We start from the raw sequence: 22330 nt of genomic DNA on the forward strand, positions 1-22330 counted from the left end.
CTGAACCACGGTCTACCCCCTTAAACCGGCACTAGAAAAATTATTTCAAAAATATATAACCAACACGGTTTTGGTTTTATTTCCTTGTATTGCAATTATATAAACGAAATTTGAAATATGATGAATTTAAAAACTTTAAAAACTATCATCGTAAATTAAGCCATTTTATACTTCAATCGTATGAAACGATAAGGTAAAACAAATATGTTCAATTGTAACCGTCAATCTGTGGACCACACTGAAACATAACCTGTTTTGTTTATAGACCAACACAATTAATACATACTTAAAATGGCCTTTCTTTGATTTTTGCGTGTATAACGTACAATTAATAAAACCAGCATGAAATTAATATTACCATACATGTCAAATCCGATAAATAAAATGAATGTCAATAAAATACATTTGTATATATTTATCTGTAACATGTGTTGTACGATATTGATTGTCATCAGTACTAGATCACGTTAACTGCAGATCTATAGAAATGAAAAAGTAAGCATGGGGACTGTAGACAAAGCTTTTCTTAAGGCAGGTCAAGGTCCAGGCCTACAGATATGGAGGATAGAAGTAAGACATTTATTTATATTTTACCGGTATTATAAAAAGTATGCAACATTTTTTTTCAAGGTCTTTGTTAATATCTTTATAAAGTGTTAAAAATGTATTGTTGTCTTTGTATGTTTCATTCTGAATGTTAAGTTATATACATTATCATTATGTGGATTAAAACCTTTTTCAAAACATGAAACTGGTCATGAAAATATCGTAAATGTACATTTTCTTGAATATGAAAATTATGTTATATCGCTTGATGTGAGACGCCCAAGTATAATTTACTATATGTACGTGCAGGAATATGAGTCAGTTATGAGTGATTCAACATAAAGACAGAAATATTATTTGACTCAAGTTCAAAATGTCAGCATTCGTTTATGGCAGCGTCTTACTCAGAAACGTGATATGCAGATTATAAAGGGTAACAAGCAGCTTCTATAAAAGAGATAGAAAATGGACCTTCTTGTAAAATAACTGAAATATTATAGTTATAGACAATCTCTAAGTCAGTACATCTGTGACTTATAAATGTTATAGAACTCGCCACAATTATTCGCTTAAAACTGATTTCAATCAATCAAGCAAAAGGCCATTACACATGTAGACAGAAACTTAATTCAGTGATTCGTCATTAATGTTTTTTCGATTGATTTAAAATTTTGTTTCAAACATGAGAAATTCAAAGTTAAATCATAATATCCCCCATGTGCTAAACATTATAATCAATCCAAGTTACCAACTGAAAAAGACAAAATATTAAGAAGATACTAAAGAAAATCAAAATCACATGACCAATATTACAATTTACCCATGTACAACTTTTAAATAGTTTGCATATCAATTAATTCAACCTTTCTTAAAAGGTATGTAAAAGGGAAAAACTCCGATCGTTAAAATATTAGGATGTTACTCTTTTGTATTCTAGAAAATGAAGGTAATTCTACAAGAACCAAAAACGTATGGAGAATTCTACACCGGCGATTCATACATCCTTTTACATGTAGGTTTTATGATTATTATAGTTACATTTTATTATTACTACGGGGGCGTTTTACAACCTAGAATACCCATAATTCTATTGCATGGTCGGTACCTAATTCAAATTCACAGAAAATATTTTTTTCATTTTCATTACATCACCAGCCACTACTTCATCTTCTTCTCCCTCTTCAAAAGTATACTTCTTGTTTGTTATATTAAATACTGTCGATTTTTCTCTTTCACATTAAGGGCATAATAGATATACCCAACAATGGCACCTGTTGATAGTTATTAGTCATAATTATGATCGTTTTATTGCGAATCCATATGGTGTTCTTAAACGATAAAAAAACAATCATTTGAATTTATGTAATGTGATATTTAACAAAACATAAAAAATATTGACACTTAATGAGCAGTTGTGTTTTAACAACGATTTTATGAAATATATTCCTTAACTAAAAAATAAATATCAATACATATCTAATATTTGGTTTGTTATAATTTCCTGCATTAAAATATTGTGGTGTACATAAAATAAACTGTATTTTTCTCATACAATCTACTTACATATCAAATGTTTATTACACATCCTCTTATATATTATTTCTAATTTTATTTTAGACAAAGAAAAATATAAAGAGTGAAAAGTTGGAATGGAATATTCATTTTTGGTTAGGGAATGATACATCTCAGGTGAATTGATATAGAACACTAACTGACTTAGTATATTAGTATTTTCTCTGGATTTGATATGTTAAATTTAATGTTTATGTTAATCGAAGATCTATTTATTATATTTGGTTATTTTTAGGTAAATAGTTTTGTCAACTTTTTTCGCAGTGCTAATAATTATGAAATAAAAAAAAGTCAAAGAGACTATTTTTCGACTAGCGTTAATGTTAGCCAGGTTCTCCTGAATTAATTTCTCACTATGGCCATTTTCAAGTTTATCACTCTAAATTTTAAATAGTATTAAATCCCAAGGTGCGTTTGGGTATGTCAATAGGATGGCTAATTTCTATACAGATCATTAACCGTAATTTGACATATTTTTGGCAATATTGAGTATTTATCCAAAAAATTGTATACGAACACCTCTTTTTTAAACCAAAATCATTTGGAGTCAAGCTTTCTTTTATTGTCTTAACGATATACATACATTCATTTTATTTAAACACGTCCTTTGCTGCAGCAATTGACTAAAACATGTAATTTGGCAGTTTTGTATAAAATATTACTTAAAACATCAATATGTACCGATGGATATCATTTTGGTTTAATGGAAAGATGTAAAATTATTAATCATTGTTTTATGTATTTAAAATTACCTAGTTTAATTTGGCTATTGATTCAGCCTCCCTTTAGACCACAAAGCTCTTCATTTGTTTTGTCATATCTTTCCTTGGCTTTCTAACTATTGGGTACGAGCATTCCTGGTGAAGGTAAACCAAGAAAAGCGCTTCGAACATAAGCAATTCATTAATTATTATTTTCATTTATATGCTATTGAGAAACAAATACAGGGAAAATAGACCCCACTGTCAATGTCTTCAATGGACTATGCCTATGATTAAAGCCAGATTATGGTTTTTTTCCGTATTGTCTTTTCTTTGATATACATTAAGAAATCGTGATATTTTTAGGATGAGATGGGTGTAGCAGCATATAAAACAGTTGAACTGGATGATTACCTTGGTGGTGCACCAGTCCAGCATAGAGAAGTAATCACTGTTTTTTTCCTTCTAAGTTATCTTTCAAACCCACTATTGTGTAGCTGCCATCAGAAAAAATCAACTGACGTTGTTTTAATATTTTAAATTATACTATGTCAAGTCAGTTCCCCTTATTGCTGTTATTCGCTGGTCTTTTACGTTAACTTGTTTATATATTTTACATTTTACGTGCTTAGTTTTTCGTGAAATTATTTAACCGCGCTGAATTATTGAATAATGGACGTACTTCAGCGCCTTTATTATTTAGTAACAAAATTTAATGTTGAATGCTTCCATGCGTAAATAAAATATCAATCCTTATGTACCAATAATCATTATACATTTGCATTACATGTTTTAACAATAGAATGAGAGTTATATGATTATTACTGACAGATGTTGTCTAATACTTTCAGGTCCAGGACCACGAATCAAAACTGTTTCTCTCCTACTTTACAAAAGGAATTCGGTAAGATATCTTGCATGTACAACTAATAACAAATTACTCCACATTATTAGTTAGCCTGTCTCAAGTAGTCCTTTCGTTATTGTTCAGTTTCGTTTGAATGAGTTTGGCTTCACCGGTCAGGTTTTTTCTTTGTTTTTTGTTATATATTTAACATGTGGTTTCTTGGAGCCTTTTATAACTGACTATAAGGAATGGGTTTTGACCAACAGTCAATACGTGTGTATGTCAATTATATCTAGTTTATTGAATTATTTTAACGTGTACAAGTATTTCTCGTTTGGTTTATATGACTTTGACCTCATTTTCTTGGATCATGTTAAGTTTAAGTGATAGTTGTAGTAAAGCTTTATACATATTTTACTTGTCCAAGTTTTATGTGTTCGTGAAGAGCTAGTAAAATATAAAACCATGCTTGCCGTTGATTAAGTCTGCAATTAGTATATTTGTTCAGGCAATAGATTTTCTCCTTTGAGCTGGTCCATATTTTTGTTACCTCGAAGCCTTTTATGACTAACCACGCAGTTTTGTTTGTGTTAAGGGTAGACGGTTGTACGATGACCAACACGTTTTACAACATTGTAATGTCATCTTTACGAAGTGAAATTGTCAGTTTATAATACAAGTTGTGTATTAATTTTTCTGAAATTGTGCATCATGTGTTGATTTTTAGATCACAAAATAAACGAGATATAAATTGATATGAAATAATTTTGAATTCTGTGTTTAGAAACGGTATGTTTCAATTATCGGTGGTTACTTTCGTATACATCATATTCGTCATTTGTCAAATAGTCCTGAACTTGATACAGTTATTTTGACCATTATATCATTGGCATTTTATAAATAGCATATAAATACTATTTCTTAAAATCTCATTGTATCTGTTATTTTTCAGATATCTCACAGGAGGTGTTGACTCAGGATTTAGACAAGTACAAAGAGGAAAATTTGAAAAACGTTTGTTTCAAATAAAAGGAAAGAAAAATGTTCGCGTTAAGCAGGTAAAAAAATAAAAACAATGTTGAACAAACCGATAAATTCAAAAATGTTGAAGGAAACATCAGTTTGCCTGCATATTTGTAAAAGAGGGACGAAAGATACCAAAGGGACAGTCAAACTCATAAATCTAAAACAAACTGACAACGCCATGGCTAAAAACGAAAAAGACAAACAAACAACAGCACACATGACACAACATGCAAAACTAAAGAATAAACAACACGAACCCCACTTAAAAACTAGGGGTGATCTCAGGTGCTCCGGAAGGGTAAGCAGATCCTGCTCCACATGTGTAAAAGTAAAACAATGTTTGAATGACTAGAGGCTGTCATAAAGCCTGCGTGTTCTGTATTTTAAAAAAATCTGGTTTATAAAAGATCATCCTGCGTATTTAAAAGTTTGTATGTGTCTTCTTTTTACGCCTATCTATTTGCATTTATGATATTGTTTTATTATTTGTTGTGACAGGTTGAATGTTCCTGTTCGTCTCTGAATCAAGGCGATGTGTTTCTGCTAGACTGTGGACTAACTCTTCATCTCTGGAATGGACCGCAAAGCAGTACATTTGAACGTATGAAGGTGAGCCATATTTAACTGCTCTTCGGCAGAGGTTACTCAATAATTTCTTTGTCAGTTTCAACGCATTGTAGCACAAACAAAAGCGTTATTTCTATCAACCAACAAATTTCAACGCGCGTTTATTAAGTTCATCATACGTCTATATCCTTAACACGATAAAGCTATTGTTTTATGAGTTTTTTTAATTTATAATAACAATTCGTTTAGCCATGTTAAATAAAGCCACTATCAAATTATGCTGCAAGCACTTATGATGCATATGAGTTTAAAATATAAGATACAATTAAAGAAGAATTCATTTAATAGATTTTAAAACACAAACTTTTTTCTGATCAAATTGAATTTTTAAAAGCTGAAATATTTCATAATATTTTAAATATAATTACTTATTTAAAGTAGTATGAAATAAGTTTGAATCATTCAGGGCCATCAAGTTGCCAAAAATATTCGTGATGAAGAAAGAGGTGGTAAAGCAGAAATTAGAATAATTGGTAAGTGCAATTGATATCATCGTGTATCAGTATAGATATTTTCTATTTTCGGCATTCTGATTTCAAAAAATAAACGGTGTATCAACAAATCTATGAACATTAATTACCTATCAAATTTAAAACAGTTTGAGTAACAAGTAAAAGTATTGTACTGTTTAAAAATAAAATACTTATCGTGAAAACATCGAACTATGATCGTCTATACGACATGGAACATGCTATGTTTTGGCATCCTTGTTATTACAAGACCTTACTAAACATGGTTCCTTACTATTTTCTCGTTTCAGCTCTATTAAATAAATGTTCAACTACATTGTGTTATAATCATTTTTTTTACTAGTGCTACTATAACATTGAAATAATGTATTATCAAATATATGACAAAGTTTAATTTTAAAGTGGTGAAAGTATTTTTGGGTGGCTTAGATATGTTTTCTTTGTAATGGATACAGTTTTTATTTTATTTTTATTTTGGATGGCATATTTTTTTATTTTTTTTTTGTCTATTTGAAAGCGTAGATTTTGTTTTTCTTTCACGTTAATATCACAATTTTATCCACTCTATAAACTGTACCCCCACACCATCGCATATGTGTGTAGATTCATCTTTTATAATGGTAAAGTTTCCTTTTCACTGATATTCATGCCCTTTAGAGACTCAGGTTTAATGATTATGGTTGCTTTTTACTTATGTAACTCAAGTACCTTTAACTTAAAGTGAAAACAATATACAATCAAACACATAATATGGCTAGCAGATATATATATGCGTCATTTATTCTTTTCTTTATTTTTGTACAACATTTAAGAGTTTAAGTCAAATTACATTACATTGTAAACATAACATCATGTGTTACAGATATCAGATGGAACTCCGATATCAAATTCTTTGCTGACTTGGGATCGAAGACTGACATTGCTGAATCGTCGACAGCTGGGGATGATCATGAATTTGAAAAGAAACTTATCTCGGAGATCAAATTGTATAGGTAAACTATTGGGGTGTTTTTTTGCTTTTATTTTGTTGCTTTGTTTTTGTCGAACTATGTATTATACTCTAACAATAAATGCTAATTAGTTCAAGTGTCATATATGCATCTTGATATACAATGTTCTACATTAAAGTCATCATTTTGTAAGATTATGTCAAAATATAAGTGTGTTAAAGGTGTCCGACTACCAATTACTCCCTCCAATTTAGAACGTAAATGAAGCCTTACTTTGAAACAAAATAGTGCTTTATTTGATGTCCTTGTTTACTTTAAACTAGCCAACACATTGGGTGTAAGAGAAATATATTAAGTCGACGACCTTGAGCCAAATTGTACTTGTCTATGAGTTTGCATTAAAAATGAGGATGATTTCACTCCATAGTATACTAATTTAAGATTTCCAGAAAACCAGGGGCTAATTTTGGAGTATCCCTGTTAGAGGTCAGTTTTTCTTTTTTTCTTATACCAGGATATACCTGGTTTCTATAAAGGTAAGATAAACTAAAGGTAAAATATTTAGAAAGCTGTAAACATTGCAAAATTTGGTTGAACAGATAGGGATTTTTAATTGGTGGTCTTACATCTAAACAACACCATATGTTTGGGTAACCCACAGTCTCCCTGCATGTTTTTTGGGGAAAAATGAAAGTCAAAATTCTGTGGAACTTAAACTTTGCCCATAAATTCTATCTAAACGAGTTCTGTTCTAAAGATCAAGTCTAAGCGTCATTTACGTATTCTTTACCCAGTTCTTTTTTGTATAGAATATAGTAGCTAATTATATCCTGTGTTTGCTTTCAGTGTTTCAGACGCTTCTGGAAAAATGGAAATAACTGAAAAATCGAGAAAACCATTTCAACAAACTGACCTGGATTCAAATGTAGGACATGTCATTATAGTAATGTTAACTATTCTGTGACCAGAAAATTAAATTAACCAAATTAAACCCTACAATATTACACATTCGCAGAAATTCAATCTGATTTAATATGATAAAAGGAGATTCGGTTATATGTCAGTGTGACAGTAACCCAACTAGACAAATAAGCAGGCACATCTGGAGGACAACATGCCGCCTCAAGTGTTTATACTATATCCATTGCAACTATTCTGTATTCTTTGTTATTTAACCCAAAAAAAAAAATTGAAAATATTTAATTAAATAAAATAAAATAAATATAAATCATATAATCATTGGAAATTCTAATAAAGAGGAAACAGTTGTAACAAGTCTTTTATTTTTCAGGACTGCTTTATTCTTGATGCTGGTCCTAGTGGTATATTTGTTTGGGTTGGAAGAAAATGTACAAACGAAGAAAAGAAATCCGCTTGGAAATATGCTACAGTATTTAGTTTGTGATAATAATTATTTTAAATTGTTTTTTTTTTCCTATTTCAGTAATCTAAAATAAAGACCAAACAAATCGAAAAGGAAAACACAAAACAGGTTGAAAATTCACTAAAACCATCTTTTGTTATACGAAAAAAGTTTTCTTCTATCATATTTATATTTTTATTTTTCATTTAAGAATCTGCCAGATCTTAAGAGTAGCTTTACTTCATTTATTTTTAATTTGTTTTAGATAAGAGACGATTTAGAGATCTTTTCCAAGTCTGTATGATGCCTTCTCGTTATTTTTGTTTGCAAATGGTTGTGGACGTTTACCTGTCATTTCCTAGTATTCTTACTTATATTTGTTTAACATAAACATAACAGAGGGACGAAATATACCAAAGGGACAGTCAAACTCATAAATCGAAAATAAACTGACAACGCCATGGCTAAAAATGAAAAAGACAAACAGACAAACAATAATACACATGACACATCATAGAAAACTAAAGAATAAACAACACGAACCCCACCAAAAACTAAGGGTGACCTCAGGTGCTTCGGAAGAGTAAGCAGATCCTGCTCCACGTGTAGCACCCGTTGTGTTGCTTATGTGATAACAAATCCGGTAAATAGTCTAATTTGGTAGGTCACATTCATGAAAGGGAAGGGGATTGTAGTTACGACGTAAGGAACATATCCGATATCATTTGTGATTTAGGTCACATTCATGAATGGGAATATTCAGTGAAGAAGTTCCCAACTGGTACTGACACCAAACAGATGAATCCTGCAATTTTATCACTTACAAAAATGGTCGTTCAACATCGACCACGGCGAGCCTCGTTTTTATTTCAGTTGTATTTTTCATTAAATCACATTAAAAGTTTAATGATCAATATTGACTTTTCCGATTTTTATTACTGTTTTCAGGATTTTTTAGAAATGAAGGGGTATCCAAATTGGACAGCTATAACCCGTATCGTAGAAAGAGGCGAGACACCAGTGTTTAAACAATATTTTACCTCATGGATAGATTACAATGATCAAAAAGGACTTGGAAATGTTTATAATATTGGCAATATAGCAGGTGAGAGTAGAATGTTCGAGTTATATAAACGTACGGGGATGTGGTTTGAATATCACGGGACAATTAGTTGCAACTATCCCGAGCAAAGTTGACATCACACGATTTTGGTTTTTCTCTTTTAAGATAATCTGTCCAGTCTGCATCTCATAGATTGACTTGAAAGGATAGTGTAAAACATAAATTAATTGCTGCTGCATTTGAACGATTTCTATGATGATCTTATTGACATCTGTAAATAACGATCTGTGACAAACACCCTTATTTCTGTGACAAACACCCTAATTTCAGTTTTCCGTTTACACTTCCACATTCGAATGTAACATATAGTAACATAGTATCTGCCCGAGTTAATTGTGTTTACATCTTTAAGTTGATAAATACAAAAAAAAAAAGACGAACTGCTACGGACAATAGTCATGTTTTTTTCTTCTATAAAGTGAATTTCTAATATAAAGAACGATAACCCTTATCTGTCTTTTTGTTTCTGATTGATTTTTTTTAAATAATCCAAACATTCTTCTTCCATAGAATTAAATGTCATATAAACTGATAATATCCAAATCCCTACGCCGTATGTATTCTTAATTGTCATCGCAATGTCTGTAGTCAAATAAAGTTTTGATCTCTATGGGTCGAATATCATCCCTGGTGTCATTAACTGTTGGATATATCAAATCTGATCAGATCTCATACATTACATCGTAGATATTCTAAATTGCCATAGGGCCTTTTGAGTGTACCATATAGTTTGTACCCAGATATCATGCCTGCGTTCTCATTTCATAATTTGTTAAGATATGATAGATCAGATATCACTACCTCCAAAATTCAAATGTATATTCTAACTGCCCATGACATGTCTTTTCTAGCGTACCCTACAGGTGTTGCTTTGTATTTCATACCCCGCCCATACATCATTCACTGAGTGTTGAGGAAAACGAAAACAGAGAATCCATTTACCATATTAACCATGGCAATACCTTTCCTGTACGAGAATGTGCTTTTCCTTACCGAAGTAATGCATATACACGAATGGTTTTCATCCATTTTAGTCCACTAAAACAATTCCATCTTTTTACTTGTTTATCCTCTATAGAAATCAAAGAACAAGAAGCAATAGACTACTGCAAGCTGCACGAACGAAAACAGTCGGTAGAAGAAAATGATTTCATAGATAATGTACAGACTAAGGTAAAGTACCTGTATATGATATCTGTGTTTATCTTGTTTGCCTTGTGTTAATTTTCATATTAATACTAACCTCAAGGATTTGTTGAGTTGAAAAAAACTTCTCTGATCTTCTCTCATCCGGCAATACAACCCATGTTGTAATTCCAGGGTTTCCGTATTAAAATATTCTCTATATGACTATGCAGACGGGTTTGGCTGGAAAGAAACCGATTCCTTGTGTAGGCAGAAGGCGACGCACTCTACACATTAAACAACAAATGGAGCAAGATTCCAAGGGATATGTAGAAGAATTGTTTGAGGGGAAATTTATGATTCTTTTCAACATACCAATTATGTATAGTTGCAGTCGAAATTATCGCCCTTCGTACAGGTCTACTAACTTTTCAAAACTTAAGTACTGGATTTATTTCAAATTTGTCCCGTCTTGAAAATACACGAAACGTTTTCCATTGAAAGAAAACAATAATAATAAATCAATCAACCTAATCGGACATCTTCCAAGTGTTGATCGGTGTTTAATGTGAAGCAAGAAATACCTACCTCTCGCGATATTATGTAAGTTTGTGTAGCCAGAGCTTATTTTTTCCATATTTTGTTTATATATACATATAGGACTGTTTCTGTTGGTCTGTATAATTGGTTCATTGCATTTGATTTTTGCCTGTCTTAATGTCCTATTTTGATTTATTGTATTCTCCTATTGGTATCAACTTGAATGACCCGCTTACGGTAGTCGGAGTATTATGTGTTCCGGTCTTTGTGTCCGTCCGTGAGTCTATACTACATTAGGTTAAACTTGTGGTTGAAGAAAGTTTACCATAAAGTTGTGGTCATATCAGCTTTAAACATACTTGATAATCATTTTAGACTAATAGAAGTATTTATTTGAAATATATCATCCCTCTTTTACATAGTCATATTAATATTTTCAGATATGGAAAATAGAGAATGGAGGAGTTCGCTTATTACAGAATTGCCCCTTTACAGTTTTATCATCTAATTTCTGCTACATAGTTATTGCAACATTCAGCATCAATATGAAAAAGCATACTCATGCATATTATTGGCAGGTAAACAGGAAAATGAAAATACTATTGACAAGTACAATGTATATAAACAAAACAAGAAAACAAGAATACCACTGGCAGGTATTGAAATCAAAACACGAAAACCGGTGAACATAGAATGAATTTAAATTGTACTTTAATTGACATATATTGCATATTACATATAAATTTTCAACCATTAAACTGACTATTTAGTCAATTTTACTTTTGTACATGAAGCCCAACAGTTTAAAGACGAAATGAGAAAAGCATATTAAACTTTAACAAACAAACGTATATTTTTACCACCAAGATCACTGGGGTAAAGCTGATGACCGTAACTGCATTCACGGTCATCCCAAGATGTCGGATGAAAAATTAGGTCAGTTTCTGTATTGTCTGTTTAAGTGTTTCTATATCATTTTCTTTACAAATCATACATTGAAACGATGTAAATTTATAAAAGAATCACTCGAAAATCACTAATTACTTCCGAGAAATGTGCATGAAACGGGAAATTCGATTTGAAAAAATCGTTAAGATGACCGTAAATCATAATCAAAATATTTTCAAGATGACCGTAACATAAAACAAGGATGACCGTGATTGGTAAAAAGATGACCGTAACTTGTAAAGGATGACCGTAATTTGTAAAGACTGACTGTAATATATATAGGACGACCGTAACTTTTATAGGATGACCATCAATTCTAAGAAATATCCGTATTGTATTCAAAGCTTTTTTGTTGAGTTTGTCAATCTCAATAGGGGCTCGGTTAGCGGATATAAATATGTTTCATAAATTTCTTTTTTTTAAACTATAATATAATTGGCCATATTTAGGATTTATAACAATGATAGTAAATTGCATATTTTTCGTAAACAATGAAATATTTATTGATATCGACGTTAAAATTTTAACACAAATTGACAGCGATACGACGAAAATTTGAAGAAACATGAATGTGTCCCTAGTACACGGATGCCTCATCTACACTATCGTTTTCTATGTGTAGTGGACTATGAAAATGAGATAAAACTGTAATTTGGCATTAGAATTAAAAAGATCATACTATAGGTAAAATGTGTACTAAGTTTCAATTTTATTTAACTTGAAGCTGGACAAACAAACAGACGAACGGACGAACGTACGCACAGACCAGAAAAACATAATGCCAATAAATGGAGCATTAAAAAAATTAATAATACATAAGAATATTTGGTAATCGAGCCCATGTGTATGGTTCCAGAGGAAGCAGATTAAAATCTTAATTTGTCTTGGTATATGCAGGCGGAAACACTTTTTAAATAGAACAAAAGAATCGAAGCTCTGTGTGTATCGAGAAAGCGATAAATGTTAACTGTAATGTTTGATATAGTAACAAAATTTTAAAAAGTTAATAGAAACAAATAAAACGACAATTTTCTTATTTTAAAAACACCATTTGCATAAGTTTTCTATGTATCTATTAAAACAATAAGATATCAAGTCGACGACATGGTTCTTATCGGGGCCTTTTATAGCTGACTATGCGGTATGGGCTTTGCTAATTGTTGAAGGCCTTATGGTTACCTATAATTGTTAATGTTTGTGTCATTTTGGTCTTTTCTGGATAGTTGTCTCATTGGCAATAATACCACATCTTCTTTTTTATATATCTATAATACTAAAATTACGAGGTCCAATTTGTCAGCCGTCATCACGTAAAAACGACGAATCAAAGAATTCAACTTTATATATAACTAATATAGTACAAAGGTGTAGATTAAAAATTACACCACTCCAGGCCCTTTTGTTTTCCACGTAATTAATATTGCCAATAATTAAGAAGTTCCGGGTCGAGTCCGATACCGATACCAATAGTATATTCACCTGTTACCTATTACCTTATCTGTACGTTCCGCATCTGACAGGCGCACCACCAAACGGTGTATTCAGGATTAATATGCTATATACACGGGTCATAATCACAGGGTTGACACTACTAAATTGTCAAATTGTTACCTATTGTAGTATTTTAATCAGTAAGACTTTCTAAGATAACAATACGAATACTAAAAATCTGTGACTAAAAATAAGGCGTATAGGTACAGTTTTCAATTTGTTAGCGGGCATGACGTAAAACAGCGAATCAAAGAATTCAACTGTATTTATAACTCATATAGGACAATGCTGTTGATTAAAAAATACTCCATTCCAGGAGCTTTTTTTCTAAATAATTAATATTACCAATAATTGATAAGTTCCAGTTCGACGGGTTCAAACAGAAAGATTTGATAGCAGAGAAAACTGTGTATCTTATAATCGGCATGACTTTATCAGATAACAATACTAATACTAAAATAAGGCTTGCGCATAGTTATATACTTTAATTCAGTCACGGAGCCGCGATATCACGGATGTGTTCTAGTAGTATCTATAAGTTGGATGTAGAAAATGCATAACCTCCGTTTTTTTTTTATCAAGGACGGAGAACATATCAATCTTATAGTTCAGAAATTTTCGTGTCTGCCCTTCCATTATGTGAATCAAGAAAAAATTCCCCAAAACAGGTAACGATTGTATCGAAAAGAGAAAAATCGAGTGCACCTTTTTATGTTAGGGCATGTTTGGGTGTATATTTTGTCTTTAAAACGTACAAAGCAAGAGTATTTTATATAGCATATCGCTTCAGATTCTATCATTATTATATATCAAAGCTACAGGTTGACTTTATAACGTAAAAAAATGACAGTACGAAAAGATGAAATATATGGGTCAAGTGAGATACCTATCTAATGAATCACAAAAACAGAGTAGGTGTGTTCGAATAGCTATTTTTTTTCTAAAAGTACTTGACGACAGTCTTTTAATTTGGATGATGAAAATGGATATCTTCGAAAAAATATGATTTTCTTGTGTGTGATAACTAGGGTTTATAATCTCCAACCACTAAAATTGTTTAGTCTGCCCTTCCACGAAATATTTAATTAGAATTTTTTTAAATGCTTAAGAATTTTCAAAAATTCCATCTGACATCCGAACAGACAATATTTTTAAGTTGAATCAATGCAGACAAGATCATTAACTAATGCTCATTAGCTAGTAGATACATTTGTCTTTTAAAATATAACTGACATATAACGATCGATCGTAATGGTGCTATGTGGATAAATTTATCAGTTTTCAAGAGCAAAATTGGCAGAGCGTCATCCCTACAATGGCTTCCGTTTCTACGATTGTGAGCATGAACTGGCGTAATGGGGAGATAATTTTGAAGAAGTAGAATCCTGACTGTATGAATAACATTTCTGTATACATTATATATACAAAATGACAACGTTCCGCCTTGTGATACGCTTTTCGTACAATACTATTTTAAGGATCTACTTTGCTGGAGCTCACCTTCACTAGTTTATTCGAATGATATTTTCAAAATATTTCTGTTATTTTATTTGCACGACAAAATGAAAGACGATTTAATATCAATGGGTGTACATGCAATTTTTTGGCATTTTTAAAAATGTGTATTTATTATATGTCATTAAAAGGAATCCCAGAAACAAACAAAAAATCTTATGTCGAGCAGTTGAACTGTGCACCGCATTTTTTTCATTATGCTTGTAAGGTGTCATTTTATCGCGCTTTTGTAGCATGTTTTCCCTTCCTGTTCATTTGCATGTCTTTTGGCAAATTCATTTTAAAAATTAAACCCTCTACTGTAAAAAAGATACATATGGTAATCTTTGCATTTGAAGCACGTCTTATTTTCTTCTACCTATAGGATAAAACTCTCATATTAATATGTGTATACCAACACGATTAATCATTTGATACAAAAAGATAGTTATATAAATCGGATATTTCTTAGAATTGAGGGTCATCCTTTAAAAGTTACGGTCATCATTTACAAATTACGGTCATCTTAAAAGCAGTTACGGTCAGCCTTGTTATGAATTGCTGATTCTGTTACGGTCATCTCGATTGTGATTTACGGTCATCTTGACGATTTTTTCAAATCGAATTTCCCGTTTCATGCACATTTCTCAGAAGTAATTAGTGATTTCCGAGTGATTCTTTTATAAATTTGCATCGTTTCAATGTATGATTTGTAAAGAAAATGATATAGAAACACTTTAACAGACGATACAGAAACTGACCTAATTTTTCATCCGACATCTTGGGATGACCGTGAATGCAGTTACGGTCATCAGCTTTACCCCAGTGAAGATGTCGAATCCTTTACCAAAATTAATTAAGGCATTACCGTTTTAGATTCAGAATTGTTTATGCTTTTAAAATTTGATGAAGATTTGGGGAAAAATGCTATCTTGTATAACTGAACATTTTACCAGTTCACAGGACTTTATTTTTCATAAAATGGTCTACAAGAAATGCGATCGACTCAAAATTACTAGAGTAATATAGTTAAGTTTTAATGAACTTCTTTCGTTAATTTACTAATTACATTTTTTCACCGTAGCTCTACAGACGACAAAACCACCTCTGCTATTCATATTATTTTGTGTATTTGTTAGCTTAAGTACTTTTCCGTTTTCAAGGGCACACGAAGCTCTACAGACGACAAAACAGCATCTGCTATTTATACCAAGAGACTTTGTGAAGAGACAGAAAATGGTACGATAGGGCAGGTAAAATAAAATTTAAAATTTTCAAATTTTATATTAATCAAATTAACCGCCTGCAATATAACACTGCAATATAAATTTATTTCTGACATCGGACTCGGACTTCTTTTAAACTGAGTTTTACTGTGCGTGTTGCTGTGTGTTCGTTTATTCTACATTGGCTAGAGGTATGGGGAGGATTCAGATCTCACAAAACATGTTAACCATTCGCCATATTTTTGCGCTTGTCCCAAGTCAAGAGCCTCTTGCCTGTGTTAGTTTTTTTTTTTTTTTAGTTCATTTATCATTGAATGGTCAAAATTATAAATTAACAGCTTACACAACTTTATATTTTGAAATACTAAGGCTTTTCTACCTCAGGAACAGATTACCTAGCTGTATTTTGGCTAAACGTTTAGGAACGTATGGTCCTCAATGCTCTTCAACTTCAACCTTATTTGGCTATTTTTACTTTTCTCGCAACTGATGCGTCACTGATGAGTATTTGGTAGACAAAACGAGCGTCTAGTGTAAATACAGAATTTCAATCCTAGTATCTATGATGAGTTTTTTTATTGTTTCAGAGTAAGTTTGACGACCATTTTCACTAAAGTAGTACATTTTTCTGTTTTGTGGCCTCCGGGTGAGCGATTTTATCGGTGTGCTGAAGACCTATTGGTGACCTTGCTCTTTAATCGAGTTATCTCTTTGATACTTACCCCATTTCAATTCTGAATTTTATTTTTGTTCACGTGTGTATTGTGGGATGTTAATTATAAATATATAAAACTTCAAATCTTTTGTAGATACGAATAGAACAAGGAAAAGAACCCGACACTTTCATGAAAATTCTCGATGGAAAACTTGTCATAACAATGGTAATTTAAAGTCATAATAAACGAGTGACCGGTGAAAAATAATGTTATTCCAATTCTTGAACCAATGCATACAAACATCATAAACTTAGTCTCCTGTGCACGATTTTATCATTTTTTTCCCATAAATTTCGTATAATCGTCAATTTTTTTTTTGCAATCGGTCAGTGTTGTTGTGAAAATATGGCAAGTAATTAAAGTTCGTGTTTTGAAGTCGACGTTTAACGATTGTCACCTGTTTGTCAACAATCAACAAAAAAGTATGGATATTGAGAACGTGTTTAACATGTACAATCAGATAATAGTTAATTTAAAGGACATCCATGCGTATTGCGATCACCGGATTTTTACGAGATGGGTCCCACGGAAAATATGTCCGGGTATTGCTTCCTGGAAGGAAACAATTATAATAAAGTAAACTTCTTAATATGAACAAATTAAAGAATTTTCTTCAGAAAAAAGTATATGTACATAAGTAATTAACACTATCCATTAAGTTATAAAAAACATATGCATTAATTTTTCTTTAATTTGAGGTTTCTTATGACTTTAAGTAGCAATGTTTTAACGTGTAATTCATCTTCGAAATTGTACTCAAAAATCAAATGTTATAAACTATTTTTTATCCTGCAAGCATCGATTTTTTCCTTTATTTTAGCTGTTTCGCAAAGACTACTATAGGTTGCAATTCTGTAAATATAGACAGTGCAATTGCCCATAGGTACTCTCTTTGCGATTAAAATTTTGACACTTTAACTATGAAGCTTCGTGAAAAATTATATTCCAGAAAGAAAAGTTAATATGCACTACTTTTTTATTCAAAGGTCAAAATATAGGGTTGTGTGGCATTTTTTAAACATGTATATGCCATGAACTTCTTAAGAGTTTAAACTTATACTAAAATTCTATACTAACCATACCTCAACTTTTGAACCTCCATAGAATTAAATTTTAGGCGCTACGATGTTTTTCGATACTGGTAACATTTCCCTACGAGACGAAATACCGAGATCCTATCTGGGAACAAGTACGTTAACAAATTAACATATCTATGAATATTATATATCTCCCAAAAAAAGCGTGGTTTGAGAAACAGTGCAACCTATAAAAAAGGGACAAAAAATACAGTCAAACTCATAAATCGAAAAAACACTGACAACGCCATGGCTAAAAATGAAAAGACAAACAGACAAACAATAGTACACATGACACAACATAGAAAACTAAAGAATAAGCAACACGAACCCCACAAAAAACTAGGGGTGATCTCAGGTGCTCCGAAAGGGTAAGCAGCAGATGCTGCTCCACATGAACGTTTGTTTTGAAGGAATTTAATTTGAAATGTTTATTTATTATCATATGCTATGTATGCCTTATCTCAACAATTCACAGATGCATTATTACATACAAATATACAAACGATTACATTTGAAAATTACGGGACGATGATCGAGGTGGTCACTGTCTGCGCTTTTGATTTTGCTATTTGATTACGGAATTTCAGTTTTGAATTTTCCTCGAAGTTTGGTATTTTTGTTATTCTACTTTTTTCGATGCATTTATATTTGCCATCCACAAAGTCGTGCGGTTACACAGCAATTTTTTTTTTACATATTTGAAATTAACAGAATAAAGATTCACCAGATAAAGACCAACAAATGTATCATATCAGAGGAACAAATACTCGTAACACGAAGGCCATAGAGGTAAATAATTGTTTATTCGATCATACAAAGTGAACTGGAATTGGTGTGGCGCATGCATAGGAGATGCAAATATGTCGAAGCATCTTGTCTCAATCTGAATAGAGTTTATGTATAACTCTCCTTAATTTGTCAATTAATCAACTTGTATCATGTTTATTTTTTTTTTTTTAATTGAATTTTCGTCTTGTTTTCTTTTAGTCTCAGAAATATAACTCGGTAACTTCTTATTTCCTTACAAATCACGCCTTAAACTACGCTGCCAAACAAATATGATAGAAGCATTTTAGAAATTGGTGCGTCCGACGCGTTTTCCTGTATTTACCGTCATCAGATATGCTCAAATTGAAAACCAATAAAACACCGGGATGTATAAAACAAGGAAACGTAATTAGCTTTATGACTCAAAGGTACATAAAGAGTCAAATTCATCAACTTTGACTGAGGGAATTAAACTATTAGTTTTGTAAATAATTTTTAATTGATACTTTAAAGTTGTAAGGAATTTACAAGAAATGTATTGTTTTTTGTGATTTTTTTTTAATTGTTCTCTAATGTTGGAAGTGGATGTTGCTTTTACATAAACGTGAATGCAGTTACCTTACTTTAACCACTCCAGAAGTAAAGATGAATTAATATTTTACATAAACATGTAAAAAATGATTTATATATATTGAAATGACATTTGTCATGAACTGTTTCATAAAAGTATATTCAATTGAAAGAGAAAAAAAAACATGCATATTTTCTAATCAAAACTAAAATCATGTATATCTAAGGAATGAGTTTAATATTTAGGTGGAGTTTGGTTCCAAGTCGCTGAATTCGTACGATGTGTTTCTAGTAATTTCAAAAGCCGTTTTATATATTTGGATTGGAGAGGTAAGATCAAACCATATTTTGTGTAATAGATAATTCTGATCTTTTGTTGCTTATGTATTCATGTCTATATTTTAACTGTTACAGTAAATTTTTATAGACAGATAAAACAACAACATTTGAATAGAAGACAAGGAGTTGTTCAATAACTCATAATTTTGACCATAAAATCTAATCTTTTTCTAGCTGTGAAAATGTCCGAATTTGATGAAAACTTATAATAAAATAGTTTTTGTTTTAAATATATCCTCCCATTGCGTCATGAATGACATAATAGTTATGACATTTGCTGCTTTACCTCAGCTTACACAACAAAGATCACCCATTATGATCTGATCAATCAAATATGAACGATAACTCATATTTTATCTATCTCACAAACCTATTAATACAGTAGTTAACATTCAGATGTATGTTGCTCTTTTTCATAATTTGATTGCTGTCTCGTTGACATATCTCCCTCAATTGTTTTATCAAAAATAAATTTAATTTTACAATCCTTTGAATTTTTCTAAGATTTCGATTGGAACAGAGATTCACGCAGCTATGACACTAGCAACATACTTGTCTCCAGAAAGGTACGACTTAATTAAATATATCGTAACAATTGTAGCATATTCATATGATGAAGACATAATCTTTCAATCCGTGTAATTGAGGTCTGGAGCTGGCAGTAGTCCTTTGTTAATTTATGTTTTATTGTCATTTTGTTAATTTATGTTTCATTGTCATTTTGTTAATTTATGTTTCATTGTCATTTTGTTAATTTATGTTTCATTGTCATTTTGTTTAGGTTTTTTTGTTACCTGTTCTGACATCGGACTCGGACTTCTTTTGAGCTGAGTTTTACTGCGCGTATATTGTTGTGTGTTTGGTCTTTTACATTTGTTAGAGATATAGGGGAGGATTCAGATACCAAAAAACATGTTTAACCCAACGCATTTTTGCGCCTGCCCCAATGTCAGGACCCTCTGGCCTCTGTTATTCTTCTATGATTTTAATTTTAGTTTTCTTGTGTATATTTCGGAGTTAAGTATGACGTCCATTATCACTGAACTAATATACATTTTAGTTTACGGGACAACTGAAGCACTCCTTCAGGTGCGGGAGTGTCTCGCTGCATCAAAGACCGATTTGTAGCCTTCGGCTGTTGTCTGCTCTTTGGTCGGGTTGTTGTCTCTTCCTTACATTCCTCATTTTCATTCTCAATTTTATTATCTATTGAAATGAACGATAAAACTTAATATGTCATCTTCGAAACCATAACACCAGTAGCATACCGATCTCTAGAAAAAAAACTTTAACACTTAACATCTCGTCTGACATACCATAATACTAGTCTCATACTTATCTCAAAAAGGGTTCGAATGCACTTTATTTGTCACCTGTGAAACAAAAACACTTGTATAATACTTATCTCAAAAATGTACGATTACACTTAAAATGTCAACTGTGAAACCATAACACTAGTACCATACTTACCTCCAGGAAGGAACGATTACACCTAATATGTCATCTGAAATACCAAAAATACTATTAATGTAAGGACTGGAAGCAGTAAATATAGCTTACAATTGGATTATGCGACATTTTTTATCGATGTAATAATATTTTTCAACAAAAAAAAAATAACATTAAATTCTTTTTAATTGTTTAACACCGCACTGTAAATTCTATATTGGGTTTTGTGATTACACCCCGTAAAGATATTATAAATATCGTATACATTGACTTACATATATTATATACATAATACGATACGGAAATGGATTCTTAATACATCAAAACAACTAGAAACCTAAAATAACAATAACAAAAAACACTTAAATCAAAATTTTAGATAAGTTCAAAAGGGGGGGGGGGGGTTGTATAAAAACTTTCAAAACAAAGAGTTATACTATATGAGCCATATGATAACTTATTTTGTAACTTTTTTATCAGTTGTATTAATAACATACACGAGGGTGAAGAAACCGATGCGTTTTGGGACGTACTTGGTGGAAAAGACCTTTATGCTCAGAGTACCAGAAATAAGGTACTTCTACTTCGATAACAACCCTTGATAAATCGCATAAACGTTTGCTGTGGTTCAGTATCTAATATATATCAGAAGACTTGGTTTTTTTCTCTAGCGTCTTTTAGGATTGAGAAGTTATGAAATTGCAGATAAACTGATATATTTATCATAGTTCCGATGTTATCGTCGACTTGGAATTTGTAATGATAACCTATGGAGGTTATATGCAATTACATACGGTGTGGTAAATGTACTCTTACAGATAAATGTACTTTTACTGACAAGTTCTGATGTTATTCTCTATTTATTTATCTTCAATTTATTCAGAGGCAATTCATTTTTCATAAATTTTTTCAACCCTCAACGTAAAACTTAGTTTGAAAACAGAAAAAAAAGAATGATTGATAATGAGATAAGTGTTTGTTTTTTGAAGTTTGGCTTTTTTCTTCTTATATTTTTTGCAAAAAAGAGATTCAAGTTTCAGTTTAGGAATGACAAATATGTAGCATGTTGAATATAAATGTCTTTTGTGCTTTAGATAAAAGAGTTAAATGACCAAAATCTCGTCAGACTATTTTCATGTTCAAATACCACCGGCATGTTCAAAGTTACAGAAATTGCAAACTTCACACAACAGGTAAGCTAGTGTTGCCATACATTTACAAAAAGGTATTGCTCCTTGAAATCCTCATATGTTTCCTTTTATAAAAAGTAAAATTCACAAAAATACTGAATTCAAAACGTAAAATCCCTATTCCAATAGCAACATCTAAAGCTCAAACACATCAGACGAATGGATAACTG

The 22330-nt window shown here is 31.4% G+C and overlaps 1 protein-coding gene across 1 annotated transcript in view; it reads left to right on the forward strand.

Moving 5' to 3' along the window:
• The first annotated feature begins 409 nt into the window (after window positions 1–409).
• Window positions 410–22330, forward strand: part of LOC139487604 (advillin-like) — a 28231-nt gene continuing 6310 nt past the window's right edge. Inside the window, exons 1-21 of the mRNA XM_071272502.1 lie at window positions 410–570; window positions 1484–1558; window positions 2164–2235; window positions 3186–3263; window positions 3671–3723; window positions 4619–4724; window positions 5191–5301; window positions 5726–5792; window positions 6652–6781; window positions 7586–7664; window positions 8031–8129; window positions 9051–9207; window positions 10304–10398; window positions 11331–11468; window positions 15987–16076; window positions 16859–16930; window positions 18556–18633; window positions 19429–19512; window positions 20026–20087; window positions 21451–21544; window positions 22065–22163. Of these exons, the coding sequence (XP_071128603.1) occupies window positions 502–570; window positions 1484–1558; window positions 2164–2235; window positions 3186–3263; window positions 3671–3723; window positions 4619–4724; window positions 5191–5301; window positions 5726–5792; window positions 6652–6781; window positions 7586–7664; window positions 8031–8129; window positions 9051–9207; window positions 10304–10398; window positions 11331–11468; window positions 15987–16076; window positions 16859–16930; window positions 18556–18633; window positions 19429–19512; window positions 20026–20087; window positions 21451–21544; window positions 22065–22163 (1908 nt within the window). The 5' untranslated portion in view covers window positions 410–501. The remainder of the gene's footprint in view (window positions 571–1483; window positions 1559–2163; window positions 2236–3185; window positions 3264–3670; window positions 3724–4618; window positions 4725–5190; window positions 5302–5725; window positions 5793–6651; window positions 6782–7585; window positions 7665–8030; window positions 8130–9050; window positions 9208–10303; window positions 10399–11330; window positions 11469–15986; window positions 16077–16858; window positions 16931–18555; window positions 18634–19428; window positions 19513–20025; window positions 20088–21450; window positions 21545–22064; window positions 22164–22330) is intronic.

This window comes from Mytilus edulis, chromosome 9 (assembly GCF_963676685.1).
Source record: "Mytilus edulis chromosome 9, xbMytEdul2.2, whole genome shotgun sequence".
Classification (NCBI taxonomy): Eukaryota; Metazoa; Mollusca; class Bivalvia; order Mytilida; family Mytilidae; genus Mytilus; species Mytilus edulis.